We start from the raw sequence: 18198 nt of genomic DNA, 5'->3' as shown, positions 1-18198 counted from the left end.
ATGAGGACTGCCCCAGGAAAGGAAGACCAACAGTCACCTCTGCTTCTGAGGATAAGTTTATCCGAGTCACCAGCCTCAGAAATCCCAGGTTAACAGCAGCTCAGATTAGAGACCAGGTAAATGCCACACAGAGTTCTAGCAGCAGACACATCTCTACAACAACTGTTAAGAGGAGGCTTTGTGCAGCAGGCCTTCATGGTAAAATAGCTGCTAGGAAACCACTGCTAAGGACAGGCAACAAGCAGAAGAGATTTGTTTGGGCTAAAGAACACAAGGAATGGACATTAGACCAGTGGAAATCTGTGCTTTTGTCTGATGAGTCCAAATTTGAGATCTTTGGTTCCAACCACCGTGTCTTTGTGCGACGCAGAAAAGGTGAACGGATGGACTCCACATGCCTGGTTCCCACCGTGAAGCATGGAGGAGGAAGTGTGATGGTGTGGGGGTGCTTTGCTGGTGACACTGTTGGGGATTTAGTCAAAATTGAAGGCATACTGAACCAGCATGGCTACCACAGCATCTTGCAGCGGCCTGCTATTCCATCCGGTTTGCGTTTAGTTGGACCATCATTTGTTTTTCAACAGGACAATGACCCCAAACACACCTCCAGGCAGTGTAAGGGCTATTTGACCAAGAAGCAGAGTGATGGGGTGCTACGCCAGATGACCTGGCCTCCACAGTCACCAGACCTGCACCCAATCTAGATGGTTTGGGGTTAGCTGGACCGCAGAGTGAAGGCAAAAGGGCCAACAAGTGCCAAGCATCTCTGGGAACTCCTTCAAGATTGTTGGAAAACCATTTCCGGTGACTACCTCTTGAAGCTCATCAAGAGAATGCCAAGAGTGTGCAAAGCAGTCATCAAAGCAAAAGGTGACTACTTTGAAGAACCTAGAATATAAGACATATTTTCAGTTGTTTCACACTTTTTGGTTAAGTATATAATTCCACATGTGTTAATTCACAGTTTTTATGCCTTCAGTGTGAATGTACAATTATCATAGTCATGAAAATACAGAAAAATCTTTAAATGAGAAGGTGTGTCCAAACTTTTGGTCTGTACTGTATATATATATATATATATATATATATATATATATATATATATATATATATATATATATATTATAAAAGTTTAAATCACCCCCTTTCGCCCCATTCAAAATAAAACAATAAAAAAAATCACATATACACATATTTGGTATCGCCGCTTTCAGAATCGCCCGATCTATCAATATAAAAAAAGAATCCGATCGGTAAACGGTGTAACAAAAATTTTTTTCAAAACACCAGAATTGCATTTTTTTGGTCGCCGCTCCATTGCAATAAAATGCAATAACGGGCGATCAAAACATCTTATCTACCCCAAAATGGTATCAATGAAAACATCAGCTCGGCATGCAAAAAATAAGCTCTCACCTGGCCCCAGATCCTGAAAAATGGAGGCGCAACGGGTCTCGGAAAATGGCGCCATTTTTTTTTAACAAACTGGATTTTTTCTTACCACTTAAATAAAAAAGAAACTTTACATGTTTGTTATCTACGAACTCGTAATGACCTGGAGAATCATAATGGCAGGTCACTTTCAGCATTTATTGAACATGGTAAAAAGAAGCCAAAAAGCAACTGTGAGATTGCACTTTTTTTGCAATTTCACCGCATCTGGAATTTTTTCCCCATTTTCCAGTAGATGATATGGTAAAACCAATGGTGTCATTCAAAAGTTCAACTTGTCCCGCAAAAAACAAGCTCTCATATGGCTATATGGACCTAAAAATAAAAAAATTGGCTCTGGGAAGAAGGGGAACAAAAACGAAAATGGAAAATGGCCCGGCCATTAAGGGGTTAATATAAAACCGCACCAAAGGAATTAAGAGAGATAGTTGCAGCCAGGTTCTTCCTATAAATGCCCTTGATTTACTGTTCATCAGCTAGTGTGGACAGCACTATAAAAGCAGAAGTTTTGCAGTTTGCTGGTCTGGAGCATTTAGGCGTCTATTAACACAATACCAAGGAGGAAAAACATCCGCAGTGATTTTAGAGACGCAATTGTTGCTGCCCATCAAAGGGTTATAAGGCCATTTCCAAACAGTTTGAAGTCCATCATTCTACAGTGAGAAATATTAATAACAAGAAAAAACAATAAAGACAGTTGACAATCTTCCCAGGCTTGGACATCCTAGAAAATCCACCCCAAGGTCAGACTGTGCGATATCGCGGGTTCAGCCAACGTTAGTCTCTTCTGTATAGGGAACTTTAGTGTTCCATCTGAAGAGGTTGCCTTATTGTCGGCAGGTGGGCTCAAAAATTGGATGAAAATGAGTCAAAATGTGAAGGTATACTCTATATAGCAGTAATGCAATTAAATATTAATAGATCCAATGTTTCCATCTACCTTAGCACACCTACTGTTGTTGTTGCCTCTGTTTGTTTGCTAATAAATGCAGGATACAAGTATATAATGGCCATAAATAGTTCTACTCTTCATGTAGACACATGACTGCTTATTCTGAATATATTAAATATTTTTTCCCAGAAAATAATTTTGGATAAAGATATGGCCTACTTGTCCCTAAGGTTTTGCTATATGGTATACCATTTAAATCCATAATACTACATATTTGACTGAGTAAAGAAGATCTGTCAGCAGGTTTTTGCTATATAATCTGGCAGTAGCATAAGGTAGGGACAGAGACCCTAATGCCAGTGATGTATTACTTAGTTACTAGGTGAAGCAGTTCACACAGAATCACAATTTTCTCTGCTGCAGATCTACTAGAGCCCAGTTGTTAACCCTACTCACACCGCAGCATTCTGTGTAATTGTATAGTGAGCTGCTAATCAATGGTGGGGGCGGGGTTGGACTAGGATGCCTGAGGCCAGTGCTCCTCTAATGATAATCTCCTGCTAATAACACAATGATTGTATTGAAACAGCAAAACAGCCCAGTAAGTGACACAACACTGTAATCAGGGTCTCTTCTCCTACATTATGATCGTACCAGATTACATGGCAAAAGCCTGCTGACAAATTCCTTTTAATCATGCTGCATTAAAAGGTGTTTTATTTTGTTCTGTATTTTTCATTTCCAGAATTAAAAGAAAAAAATTGATTTACCATTTAGAAGCAAAATTCCTATTTTTTGTATTGATTACTCAGTAAAGTCAGTAGTACTCATATATACTTTTTGTAAATGAATACGATTTATATGTGATGGAAAATATTTCCTATTTTTATCTAGGTGGCAAAGAAAACTGACCGTCAGTCTAGTCTCTGCTCCCAGCTGTCTGTCATGCAGATGAGAAACAGCATGGCCAGCACAAGTGACAGTGAGGATGGTTTGCATAACTTTTTACGAGGAACATCAACGGCTTCTTCTTTACGTAAGTGCCCCATTAGAAAAAAAATCTTCATGCCTGCATCTGTCTTCATGTTTGTGAACAGATGGTAATGCAATAAATAACTGCACATTGCAAGGCTTATTAAACATTTTAATGGACATTAGAATCTGATAATACAGTGAATTTGTGACCCATGATGAATACATCTAAAGGACATATACAGAATGTAGTCTTCTAAAGGCATACAATACAGTAACATTCTAGCTTGTACTACTTTGGTGTGAGAAAGGTCTCCTGATATAGCTATAGCCGTATGGGTGCTGATTTCTTTTTTTCTAATAATGTGTTTAATGTAACTGATTAGCCCAGGGAGGCAGGACTAGTCTGGGAGAAGCAATGCCCTGCTGGACTAGTCCTGCCTCATTTATATGTCGCAGAATAAAACATTGTTCAAAAATTGTTGTGCTAATCAGTTACATCAAAAACCTTATTAGAATAATGAAACCTTCACCCATACCACTATAGTAGTAATTGGGGGCTGTCAAGGTACTTGACAGATTCCCTTTAACTTTCTCATTTAAGGTCATGTTCACATGTATGTCTGCATGCCAATCTGTTGATCATTACCTGGCTGGATATGATGTTTGGACCTGGGATGTAGCATTTGAGGCCCTCACAGTATGAGAGGTGTTAGAACAATAGCCTGGCTATACTATGATGAAATGTAAATCTTTCTATTTTTTTTTTTTAAATTGCCTAATTCATGTAAGTGTTATGAATGATTCATTATATCTTACATAGTTGCCATATAGGCACATACTTTGCTATATGAACTACTCAAATTGCTTATTTTTTTGTTTACAGGGATACTTTTTAAAGTATTGTAATGCCAAGACTAATGTGTGTTAAGTGTTTGCTTATAAGCAATACTAACCATCTGCCTTTACATTAAGGAAATAACCACCAAGAGTTCTATATTTCATATGGAATGGGTCGTGTGACGCATGGTGTTTTCTGTTGATTACGTCCATTAAAAAATACAAGAATTCTTCACAAGGTACTAATGGGTGCATCTTACAACGTAGTTTACGAGGCTTTTAAGCCAAAGCAGTTACCGCACTAGACCATTGTTCAGTAGTGCAAATCTTTTTAATTCAATTGTCTCCAAGATAACAGTGTAAAATGAATATTAACGAAAAATGTTTTCTTGTTTTAGCCTCTTTATGTATTAACAAAAAGGCTAATCCTGATGTGACTCATTGTATGTTACTTTATCTTCTACTAAAATCTTCATTTCTGATGTTTTTCTGTTTCTAGTTACAGAGTTCTGTATATTGCTAACTATGTCTTTCACTTGTCATTTTCTAATTATTTTATCTGCTCGATCCCTAGTTGCTGTAACTGACTTGCCCTTTAGTTGTCTGCAAGGAATTTATTTATTTATTTTACTCACTTATATAGCGCCATTAATTCCACAGCGCTTCACAGACATTATCATCACTGTCCCCAATGGTGCTCACAATCTACATTCCCTATCAGTATGTCTTTGGTGTGTGGGAGGAAACCGGAGAACCCGGAGGAAACCCACGCAAACATGGGGAGAACATACAAACTCCTTGCAGATGTTGTCCTTGGTGGGATTTGAACCCAGGACCCCAGAGCTGCAATGCTAACCACTCAGCCACCGTGCGGCCCATGAATGGATTAAATATGCCTTTCGTGCATGATGTGCAAAAACAGTCAGCACATACAGTGTTCTAGTGTTTGCCATTGGCATTATAGAGTTAAGGAGCATGTACACTGCAAGATAATTGTTAAAGAGTGTTGTTAAAAATGCTTGTTTCACGATTATCTTGCCGTGTAAACAGGCTGCTGTTCAAAAACAATCGTTCAACGGGTGAAATGATCCTTTATGCAGCATAAAAGATCATCTTTCTCGGTTGTGCATCATGTTGTACACGTATAAACCTATGCCAATGTAAAGGTGCGGTGCAGCAGTCGTGGGCAAAGGGGGCATCATCCACGTTCCACCATACTGGGTTCTAGCTAGGTGTGTGTGTGTGCGCGCGCGCGTGCGTGTGTGTGTGCGCTGCTGTTACCTTGGCAATACTCCTCTCTGATTTGCCAGGCCAGGGCCAGATGAAGTAGAAATGAATGAGGAGGACTAAAGTCCAAAAGTAAACTTTTTACTGAACAACAACTTGATGAGAAGTATATACATCAGATAGCAGGCACAACACTTCAAGGTTATGGGTTTTAAAAAATGGAGACGTAAGACAAATTTTTTGTTTTACAAACTTATATAAAAAAAGATGTACGTTTGGTACCGCCAGAGTCATACTGATCTGGAAAATCATGTTTTCGGGTCATTTTTTACCATAAAATGAACACTGTAAAAACCAAAACCAATGATGGAATTGCAGGTTTCTCAATTTCATGCTATTTCATGCCATTCAGAATATTTTTGTACATTTTTTCAGTACATTTTATGGTAAAATGAAATGTATCCCACAAAAACACACAAGCCTTAAAAAATTTATGTTGACAGAAAAATGTCAAAAAAATTATGGCTCTTCGAAGTAAGGGAGGAAGAAACGAAAGCGCAAACCCCCAAAAAAATTGCCAGGGTGTGAAGGAGTTAATAACATCACACTCCAGATTTAATTCCTCAAAAGAACAGATTTATCTCCAGTCATTTTTGTTATTTTGCTTCAAGAAAGAGGATATGCAGTTTATTCATCTATCTAGCGATATATTTATCTACACATACACACATATATAAATATATATACAAACATAAATATACATGTAGATATGTACCGTATTTTGCGGATTATAAGACACACCGGACCATAAGACGCACCTCAAATTTTGGGGAGGAAATAGGAAAAAACATTTTTAATAAAATGGTGGTGCGACTTATAGTCCACTTATATGGTAGCTTACCAGGGGGCGGCTGCGGTGGAGTGGGGTCGCAGGAGGCAGGGGGCATTTTATAATCCAAAAAATACGGTATATCATTATATAGATATACGTACATATTTATATGTACAGTTTCTTAATGCTCTGTGTGTCAAAATGGAATATCCTACTCCTTGCTGTCAGTGTGTAGGTAACTGACTAGATCTGCATGTGTTTCATAGCTGTTCTGGAATACTTCCTTCTGAAATTATTCTTATTATTTCCAATCTAGTGTAATGAATAGTGAATGCCGAAATGCCTGCACTTGAGTTGTTGGTAGATTTAAAACTGTAATATTTTTATTCCTTCTATTTTACGTTGTGTACTCACAGTACTTGCCATCATCTTTTGGACTTTTGATTTTCATTTCTTGATAAGGTATGAATATGTTTAGACTGGTTTTGGATGGGATAACCTGGCTAATCATCTGAACGTATACAATATGATGCCATTATTAGCTTATATCAACATGTATGATTAATTTTTGTGCTATGTTTTTGAAAGCAAAATTAGACTTTGTGTGGAAGAACATGTAGTAAGCAAATATTGATTATTTCTGATATAATTTTTTATTCGAAATTCCATTTTATCTTAGCTTACAGATAGTACTAATAAAAAACGACAACTCGCCACACAAAAACCAAGTCCTTACACAGTCCTTTTGACAAAACAAAAACAAAAAAAATGTGGTATCTCAGAAAATGGCAACATGAAATTGTTTTTTAAAAAATTGTAAAACCTGAAAAACTATATAAATTTGAAATTACTGTATTTGTACTAACCAGCAGAACACAATGAATGCCATAAATGGAGCCATTAAAAAAAGTGTAATATACATATAATATATATAAAAAATAAATATAATGTATATACACACACACATACACAAACACACACAAGTTAAACTAAAAACACGGTAAATGTATTACTTGGGGAAACTGACTTTATAACATTCAATTACCATTATTGACTTTAATATACATATTGATAACCTGAATAAGGCAGAATTAATGATGTATTGACTTAGCTGTCAGGGTTACTGTATAATCTGTATTCCTTTATGTGCAACTGTAATCTATAAAATGGCTGACTGCAATGTGTACTGCTTATTGAGATCGTCATGAGGTCAAAATATTTCATATTGTATTTCGTGACCTGCTAATTTTACTTAAATATCTGTTCAATAAAAGGGGTTGTCTACTACCCCAATAAAAATAGTGTATACTCACCTCTCGAAACTGTGCTGTTGCTGCGGTGTCATCGCCGCTGTTCCAGGAGAGAGACATGACTCATGTCGTACCCGAGCTGCAGCCTTTACTATTTGCTCAGAGCGGATGCTATTTAAATATTTTGGGCCCCTGCAACCATGCCTAATAGTGAAACATTGCTGTTGCTGCTTAAGTCATCCCAATACTACTATTCTAGCTTTATAGTCAAGTCTCAATCGTTTAACCAGTGGCAGTGCCACTGTCTCTTGACTAGAACTCAACAGCCTCCCTATGAAACTGTTAGTTCAGGTCAGGAAACCCATAGTTAGTCCAGGCATTGAGGCTTGTATACGGACTGAGAAATACGACTATTTGTACCCAGCCTCATGCAAGCAAACTAGAATTCCCTTTCTCCAAACATTGTATTTAAGTTGCATTATTTTGGGCTTAAATTTTCAGAAACCAAGGAATAATATATAGATCTTGCAAAAATAAAGATTTTTATCAAATATCATTCCACATGCTAAAAAGACAATCCATGTGTAAACCCCAATTGTTGCACATTTTTCTGCAAATCTTTGGGTAATCCACAGAAAAATACACAAATCATGGAAAAAAATGAAAAAACTTTTTTACGATTTTATGCTTGGCAGCCTGGCATAATGCAGTTCTTTGCACAACCAGTGATAATGTTTTACCCCATGTTGCAGCAGTTACATAGGCCGAGAATTAATCACAGAAGGGCGGGTTATACAGAGAACTGCATACAGAGCCACTGAGCGACAGGGAAGGGGAGTATAAAGATTTTTTTTTTATTTTACATGCTGTTTTACACAGGGAAATCAGTAGTATATAGCAAAGTCCCTTCTCCCCCACACAACGCATATGTAATCAAGTCCGCCGTACCCCAAAAAAGCAGGTATATAGCCACGCCACCTTCCCCCATATAGCTTATATATAGCCAAGTTCTCCTCCCATAATGTAGCGAATATATAGACAAGTTAGTCCTCCCCCATATAGTGCATAAATAGGCAAGTCCCCCCTCGCCCACATATTGCCAGGTCCTCCTCACCCACACATAGCATATACAAACCAGTCTCCCCTCTCCAAAATACAGGTGCTTCTCACAAAGTTAAGAATATCTTCTTCAATTCAAAAAGTGAAACTCATATATTATATAGAGTCTTTACAAATAGAGTGATCTATTTCAAGTCTATTTCAAGTGTTTATTTCTGTTAATGTTGATGATTATATCTTACAGCCAATGAAAACACAAACATCATTATCTCAGTAAATTAGAATAATTAATAAAAAACACCTGCAAAGGCTTCCGAAGCGTTTAAAAAGGTCCCTTAGTCTGTTTCAGTAGGCTTCACAATCATGGGACCAGACAATGTGAACTGAGGTCTAAGATGGCAGACATACAAGAAACAGAGGCATGTTCACACTAGCAAAAAAGAAGCAAGACAAAAATATATCTCATACCCTACCATAATTATATATAAATGTAAAGCAAAGTTGCATAATAAATATAGGGTACTTAGTGAACTATTTTTGATCAAAAAAAGTATACAAGCCGTCCCACCAGCGGCAAGGTGACCCTAAATTGGGACGGTACTTATACTGCCTATATTAAAAACCTTACTGTATATCAAAGTTGAAGTAATGCATATAAAAGGGTAGACAAATAGGACCGGGTCCCAACTCCAGACCACCTAGGCCCGTGGTAAGCTACATATATACCAATCAGCTCAACAAAGGGCATGCCACACCCTTAAATTGCACAGAATGCAAACAAGTCAAAAAACCAGACAATGTGAACTGAGGTCTAAGATGGCAGACATACAAGAAACAGAGGCATGTTCACACTAGCAAAAAAGAAGCAAGACAAAAATATATCTCATACCCTACCATAATTATATATAAATGTAAAGCAAAGTTGCATAATAAATATAGGGTACTTAGTGAACTATTTTTGATCAAAAAAAGTATACAAGCCGTCCCACCAGCGGCAAGGTGACCCTAAATTGGGACGGTACCTATACTGCCTATATTAAAAACCTTACTGTATATCAAAGTTGAAGTAATGCATATAAAAGGGTAGACAAATAGGACCGGGTCCCAACTCCAGACCACCTAGGCCCGTGGTAAGCTACATATATACCAATCAGCTCAACAAAGGGCATGCCACACCCTTAAATTGCACAGAATGCAAACAAGTCAAAAAACCAGACAATGTGAACTGAGGTCTAAGATGGCAGACATACAAGAAACAGAGGCATGTTCACACTAGCAAAAAAGAAGCAAGACAAAAATATATCTCATACCCTACCATAATTATATATAAATGTAAAGCAAAGTTGCATAATAAATATAGGGTACTTAGTGAACTATTTTTGATCAAAAAAAGTATACAAGCCGTCCCACCAGCGGCAAGGTGACCCTAAATTGGGACGGTACCTATACTGCCTATATTAAAAACCTTACTGTATATCAAAGTTGAAGTAATGCATATAAAAGGGTAGACAAATAGGACCGGGTCCCAACTCCAGACCACCTAGGCCCGTGGTAAGCTACATATATACCAATCAGCTCAACAAAGGGCATGCCACACCCTTAAATTGCACAGAATGCAAACAAGTCAAAAAACCAGACAATGTGAACTGAGGTCTAAGATGGCAGACATACAAGAAACAGAGGCATGTTCACACTAGCAAAAAAGAAGCAAGACAAAAATATATCTCATACCCTACCATAATTATATATAAATGTAAAGCAAAGTTGCATAATAAATATAGGGTACTTAGTGAACTATTTTTGATCAAAAAAAGTATACAAGCCGTCCCACCAGCGGCAAGGTGACCCTAAATTGGGACGGTACCTATACTGCCTATATTAAAAACCTTACTGTATATCAAAGTTGAAGTAATGCATATAAAAGGGTAGACAAATAGGACCGGGTCCCAACTCCAGACCACCTAGGCCCGTGGTAAGCTACATATATACCAATCAGCTCAACAAAGGGCATGCCACACCCTTAAATTGCACAGAATGCAAACAAGTCAAAAAACCAGACAATGTGAACTGAGGTCTAAGATGGCAGACATACAAGAAACAGAGGCATGTTCACACTAGCAAAAAAGAAGCAAGACAAAAATATATCTCATACCCTACCATAATTATATATAAATGTAAAGCAAAGTTGCATAATAAATATAGGGTACTTAGTGAACTATTTTTGATCAAAAAAAGTATACAAGCCGTCCCACCAGCGGCAAGGTGACCCTAAATTGGGACGGTACCTATACTGCCTATATTAAAAACCTTACTGTATATCAAAGTTGAAGTAATGCATATAAAAGGGTAGACAAATAGGACCGGGTCCCAACTCCAGACCACCTAGGCCCGTGGTAAGCTACATATATACCAATCAGCTCAACAAAGGGCATGCCACACCCTTAAATTGCACAGAATGCAAACAAGTCAAAAAACCAGACAATGTGAACTGAGGTCTAAGATGGCAGACATACAAGAAACAGAGGCATGTTCACACTAGCAAAAAAGAAGCAAGACAAAAATATATCTCATACCCTACCTTCTTTTTTGCTAGTGTGAACATGCCTCTGTTTCTTGTATGTCTGCCATCTTAGACCTCAGTTCACATTGTCTGGTTTTTTGACTTGTTTGCATTCTGTGCAATTTAAGGGTGTGGCATGCCCTTTGTTGAGCTGATTGGTATATATGTAGCTTACCACGGGCCTAGGTGGTCTGGAGTTGGGACCCGGTCCTATTTGTCTACCCTTTTATATGCATTACTTCAACTTTGATATACAGTAAGGTTTTTAATATAGGCAGTATAGGTACCGTCCCAATTTAGGGTCACCTTGCCGCTGGTGGGACGGCTTGTATACTTTTTTTGATCAAAAATAGTTCACTAAGTACCCTATATTTATTATGCAACTTTGCTTTACATTTATATATAATTATGGTAGGGTATGAGATATATTTTTGTCTTGCTTCTTTTTTGCTAGTGTGAACATGCCTCTGTTTCTTGTATGTCTGCCATCTTAGACCTCAGTTCACATTGTCTGGTTTTTTGACTTGTTTGCATTCTGTGCAATTTAAGGGTGTGGCATGCCCTTTGTTGAGCTGATTGGTATATATGTAGCTTACCACGGGCCTAGGTGGTCTGGAGTTGGGACCCGGTCCTATTTGTCTACCCTTTTATATGCATTACTTCAACTTTGATATACAGTAAGGTTTTTAATATAGGCAGTATAGGTACCGTCCCAATTTAGGGTCACCTTGCCGCTGGTGGGACGGCTTGTATACGTTTTTTGATCAAAAATAGTTCACTAAGTACCCTATATTTATTATGCAACTTTGCTTTACATTTATATATAATTATGGTAGGGTATGAGATATATTTTTGTCTTGCTTCTTTTTTGCTAGTGTGAACATGCCTCTGTTTCTTGTATGTCTGCCATCTTAGACCTCAGTTCACATTGTCTGTTTTTTTGACTTGTTTGCATTCTGTGCAATTTAAGGGTGTGGCATGCCCTTTGTTGAGCTGATTGGTATATATGTAGCTTACCACGGGCCTAGGTGGTCTGGAGTTGGGACCCGGTCCTATTTGTCTACCCTTTTATATGCATTACTTCAACTTTGATATACAGTAAGGTTTTTAATATAGGCAGTATAGGTACCGTCCCAATTTAGGGTCACCTTGCCGCTGGTGGGACGGCTTGTATACTTTTTTTGATCAAAAATAGTTCACTAAGTACCCTATATTTATTATGCAACTTTGCTTTACATTTATATATAATTATGGTAGGGTATGAGATATATTTTTGTCTTGCTTCTTTTTTGCTAGTGTGAACATGCCTCTGTTTCTTGTATGTCTGCCATCTTAGACCTCAGTTCACATTGTCTGGTTTTTTGACTTGTTTGCATTCTGTGCAATTTAAGGGTGTGGCATGCCCTTTGTTGAGCTGATTGGTATATATGTAGCTTACCACGGGCCTAGGTGGTCTGGAGTTGGGACCCGGTCCTATTTGTCTACCCTTTTTATATGCATTACTTCAACTTTGATATACAGTAAGGTTTTTAATATAGGCAGTATAGGTACCGTCCCAATTTAGGGTCACCTTGCCGCTGGTGGGACGGCTTGTATACTTTTTTTGATCAAAAATAGTTCACTAAGTACCCTATATTTATTATGCAACTTTGCTTTACATTTATATATAATTATGGTAGGGTATGAGATATATTTTTGTCTTGCTTCTTTTTTGCTAGTGTGAACATGCCTCTGTTTCTTGTATGTCTGCCATCTTAGACCTCAGTTCACATTGTCTGGTTTTTTGACTTGTTTGCATTCTGTGCAATTTAAGGGTGTGGCATGCCCTTTGTTGAGCTGATTGGTATATATGTAGCTTACCACGGGCCTAGGTGGTCTGGAGTTGGGACCCGGTCCTATTTGTCTACCCTTTTATATGCATTACTTCAACTTTGATATACAGTAAGGTTTTTAATATAGGCAGTATAGGTACCGTCCCAATTTAGGGTCACCTTGCCGCTGGTGGGACGGCTTGTATACTTTTTTTGATCAAAAATAGTTCACTAAGTACCCTATATTTATTATGCAACTTTGCTTTACATTTATATATAATTATGGTAGGGTATGAGATATATTTTTGTCTTGCTTCTTTTTTGCTAGTGTGAACATGCCTCTGTTTCTTGTATGTCTGCCATCTTAGACCTCAGTTCACATTGTCTGGTTTTTTGACTTGTTTGCATTCTGTGCAATTTAAGGGTATGGCATGCCCTTTGTTGAGCTGATTGGTATATATGTAGCTTACCACGGGCCTAGGTGGTCTGGAGTTGGGACCCGGTCCTATTTGTCTACCCTTTTATATGCATTACTTCAACTTTGATATACAGTAAGGTTTTTAATATAGGCAGTATAGGTACCGTCCCAATTTAGGGTCACCTTGCCGCTGGTGGGACGGCTTGTATACTTTTTTTGATCAAAAATAGTTCACTAAGTACCCTATATTTATTATGCAACTTTGCTTTACATTTATATATAATTATGGTAGGGTATGAGATATATTTTTGTCTTGCTTCTTTTTTTCACAATCATGGGGAAGACTGCTGACTTGACAAATGTCCAGAAGGCAGTCATTGACAAACTCCACAAGGAGGGTAAGCCATAAAAGGTCATTGCTAAAGAAGCTGGCTGTTCACAGAGTGCTTTAGCCAAGCATATTAATGGAAAGTTGAGTCGAAGGAAAAAGTGTGGTAGAAAAAGGTGCACAAGCAACCGGGATAGCAGCAGGCTTGAAAGGATTGTTAAGAAAATGCCATTCAAAAATTTGGAGGAGATTCACAAGGAGTGGACTGCTGCTGGAGTCATTGCTTCAAGAACCACCACACACAGACGTATCCAGGACATGGGCTACAAGTGTCGCATTCCTTGTGTCAAGCCACTCATGACCAATAGACAACTCCTTACCTGGGCCAAGGAGAAAAAGACCTGGACTGTTGCTCAGTGGTCCAAGGTGTTTTCAAATGAAAGTTAATTTTGTATTTCATTTGGAAATCAAGGTCCCAGAGTCTGGAGGAAGAGTGGAGAGGCACACAATCCAAGCTGCTTGAGGTCCAGTGTGAAGTTTCCACAATCAGTGATGATTTGGGGAGCCATGTCATCTGCTGGTGTAGGTCCACGGTGTTTTATCAAGGCCAATGTCAGCGCAGCCGTCTAACTGGAAATTTTAGAGCACTTCATGCTTTCCTCTGCCGACAAGCTTTTTGGAGATGGAAATTTCATTCTCCAGCTGGACTTGGCACCTGTCCACACTGCCAAAAGTAGCAATACCTGGTTTAAAAATAACAGTATCACTGTGCTTGATTGGCCAGCAGACTCGCCTGACCTTAACCCCATAGATAATCTATGAGGTATTGTCAAGAGGAAGATGAGACACCAGACCCAACAACGCAGACGAGCTGAAGGCTGCTATCACAGCATCTTGGGCTTCCATAACACCTCAGCAGTGCCACAGGCTGATCACCTTTATGCCACGCCGCATTGATGCAGTAATTGTTGCAAAAGGAGCCCCGACCAAGTATTGAGTTCATTTACTGAACATACATTTCAGTAGGCCAACATTTCGGATTTTAAAAACATTTTTCAAGCTGTTGTTATAAAGTATTCTAATTTACTGAGATAATGACTTTAGTGTTTGCATTGGCTGTAAGCCATAATCATCAACATTAACATAAATAAACAACTGAAATCGATCACTCTGTTTGTAATGACTCTATATAATATAGGAGTTTCACTTTTTGTATTAAAGAACTGAAATAAATTAACTTTTTGATGATATTCTAATTTTGTGAGAAGCACCTGTATATGTAACATATATAGACCAGCCCCTCTGCCTCACAACTAGTATATACAGCCAAGTCCCCCTCCTCCACAAATGACGCATATAGCCAAGTCCTTCCTCCCCAACATATAGCATATATTAATAATAAAATCCTATTAGCCGGCCATACAATATATGGTCCGTAACCCCTGTAAAGCTAACAACACCAACAGAAGTTCACTTTGGGAGAAAGAAGTGAAACAAGAGGGGGACAAAAGACCCCTATACTATAAGTAATTACCTCTATTATCCTGTAGATAATCCCAAACTGACACGAAAGGGGTTTGAATCAAAAATATATAAATTTTATTACACAATATAAATTAAATTACACAATAGCGATGAGAAGGTATAAAAACGGATAGGGAAGGGAGAGGACATCTAGAAAAGGCAGGGTAAGAAAAGAGCACCCTGCTCAGAGACTAACATCCCTAAGAGCAGCTTATAATATATAACAGGTGTAAATATAGGCTGTCAACTAGATAATATGGAGATAGAAAGTCCTGGCAACAACCATGCCAGGTAATGTCAAATCTACCAATGATATGATGGGAACACAACATGGAACATATATACCCAGCAATAGTGGATTATAGGTTCAGAGATGACCTTTTGAAAATGTCCATGTCATCAAATCAATAAAATTATATGGTTTCCATTACCTTGAGTCATTATTGGTAGAGTCTAGGACAGCGTGGGGTAAGATGCTGGGGATGCCTGGCAGCATCCCCAGGTCATCTCTGAACCTATAATCCACTATTGCTGGGTATATATGTTCCATGTTGTGTTCCCATCATATCATTGGTAGATTTGACATTACCTGGCATGGTTGTTGCCAGGACTTTTTATCTCCATATTATCTAGTTGACAGCCTATATTTACACCTGTTATATATTATAAGCTGCTCTTAGGGATGTTAGTCTCTGAGCAGGGTGCTCTTTTCTTACCCTGCCTTTTCTAGATGTCCTCTCCCTTCCCTATCCGTTTTTATACCTTCTCATCGCTATTGTGTAATTTAATTTATATTGTGTAATAAAATGTATATATTTTTGATTCAAACCCCTTTCGTGTCAGTTTGGGATTATCTACAGGATAATAGAGGTAATTACTTATAGTATAGGAGTCTTTTGTCCCCCTCTTGTTTCACTTCTTTCTCCCAAAGTGAACTTCTGTTGGTGTTATATAGCATATATTGTAAAGTGCCCCATCCCCCAAAATATATAATATTTTTCCAGGTCCCCCTCCTCCACTCGTAGCATATATTGTTAGGTCCCTTATCCCCCGACATGCATCATATATAGCCTGTCTCCACTCTCCAACACATAGCATAAATAGCCAGGTTTCCCGCCTCCAGACATGGCATATATAACCAAGCCCCCATCTCCCCACATATATAATATATAGCCAAGTCCCCTTTCCCCACACATAGCCAATTCACACTCTCTAATATGTAGCCAGGTTCCCTTCCCCCACACATAGCTTATAGCCAAGCTCTCCTCCTCCACACGTAGCATATATAGCAGCCCGCCCTCCACGCATCAGGCATATGTAGCCAACTCTACCCTCCCCCAGGGTAGCATATATTGTCAAGTTCCCCATCCTCCGACGTTAATCATATATAGCCAGTCCCCTCTGTCCCACACATAGCATATTTATCCAAGCTCCCCTCCTCCACATGTGGCATATATAACCAAGCCCCCATAAATATATATATATATATATATCGCCAAGTCCCCTTTTCCTCACACATAGTCAAGTCACCCCTCCCCCATATACAGCATGTATAGCCAGGTCCCCTTCCCCCACACATAGCATATATAGCCAAGCTTCCCTCCTTCACACATAGCATATATACCTAAATCCCCCTCCCCCACACATGGCATATATGGCCAGGTCAATCCTACTCCACGATCAACATATAGAGACAAGTCCCTCCTCCCCCACACAAAGTATTTTAAATAAAGCTTCCTCCCAAAAATTGATTTATAAATAAGCCCCTATCCTTTTACATATAACATTTACAATTACTCAAACATACAGCACATATACACACGTGGTCAAAATTGTTGGTACCCCTCGTTTAATGAAAGAAAAACCCACAATGGTCACAGAAATAACTTGAATCTGACAAAAGTAATAATAAATTAAAAATCTATGAAAATGAACAAATGAAAGTCAGACATTGCTTTTCAACCCTGCTTCCACAGAATTTTTAGAAAAATTAAACTCATGGAATAGGCCTGGACAGAAATGATGGTACTCTTAACTTAATATTTTGTTGAACAACCTTTTGAGGTAATCACTGCAATCAAACGATTCCTGTAACTGTCAATGAGACTTCTGCACCTCTCGACAGGTATTTTGGAGACTCCTCATGAGCAAGCTGCTCCAGTTGTCTCGTGTTTGAAGGTTGCCTTTTCCAGATGGCATGTTTCACCTCTTTCCAAAGATGCTCAATAGGATTTAGGTCATGGCTCATAGAAGGCCACTTCAGAATAGTCCAATGTTTTCCTCTTAGCCATTCTTGGTTGTTTTTAGCTGTGTGTTTTGGGTCATTATCCTGTTGTAAGACCCATGACCCGTGACTGAGACTAAGCTTTCTGACACCAGGCAGCACATTTCTCTCTAGAATCCCTTGATAGTCTTGAGATTTCATTGTACCCTGCACAGATTCAAGACACCCTGTGCCAGATGCAGCAAAGCAGCCCCAGAACATAACAGAGCCTCCTCCATGTTTCACAGTAGGGGCAGTGTTCTTTTCTTGATATGCTTCATTTTTCCGTCTGTGAACATAGAGCTGATGTGCCTTGCCAAAAACTTCCATTTTTGTCTCATCTGTCCATAGGACATTCTCCCAGAAGCTTTGTGGCTTGTCAACATGTAGTTTGGCAAATTCCAGTCTGGCTTTTTTATGATTTTTTTTCAAAAATGGTGTTCTCCTTGGTCGTCTCCCATGAAGTCAACTTTGGATCAAACAACGACGGATGGTGCGATCTGACACTAGTGTTCCTTGAGGTTGAAGTTCACCTTTAATCTCTTTAGAAGTTATTTTGGGCTCTTTTGTTACCATTCGTATTATCCGTCTCTTTGATTTGTCATCAACTTTCCTCCTGTGGACACATCCAGGGAGGTTGGCTACAGTCCCATGGATCTTAAATTTCTGAATAATATGTGCAACTGTAGTCACAGAAACATCAAGCTGCTTGGAGATGGTCTTATAACCTTTACCTTTAACATGCTTGTCTATAATTTTCTTTCTAATCT

At 38.6% G+C, this 18198-nt stretch overlaps 1 protein-coding gene across 2 annotated transcripts in view; it reads left to right on the top strand.

Moving 5' to 3' along the window:
- Positions 1 to 18198, top strand: part of POPDC1 (popeye domain cAMP effector 1) — a 143712-nt gene that overhangs the window by 121115 nt on the left and 4399 nt on the right. Inside the window, exons 7-8 of one of the 2 annotated variants that reach the window (XM_073675774.1) lie at positions 3239 to 3380; positions 4292 to 4395. In XM_073675774.1, the coding sequence (XP_073531875.1) occupies positions 3239 to 3380; positions 4292 to 4359 (210 nt within the window). In that variant the 3' untranslated portion in view covers positions 4360 to 4395. The remainder of the gene's footprint in view (positions 1 to 3238; positions 3381 to 4291; positions 4396 to 18198) is intronic. The other variant, XM_073675773.1, reaches the window with a different exon arrangement.

The sequence above is a fragment of the Phyllobates terribilis genome, unplaced genomic scaffold (assembly GCF_046119375.1).
Source record: "Phyllobates terribilis strain yellow unplaced genomic scaffold, ASM4611937v1 Scaffold_3__8_contigs__length_932513732, whole genome shotgun sequence".
Classification (NCBI taxonomy): domain Eukaryota; kingdom Metazoa; phylum Chordata; class Amphibia; order Anura; family Dendrobatidae; genus Phyllobates; species Phyllobates terribilis.
This window is presented reverse-complemented; position numbering and strand designations above follow the sequence as displayed.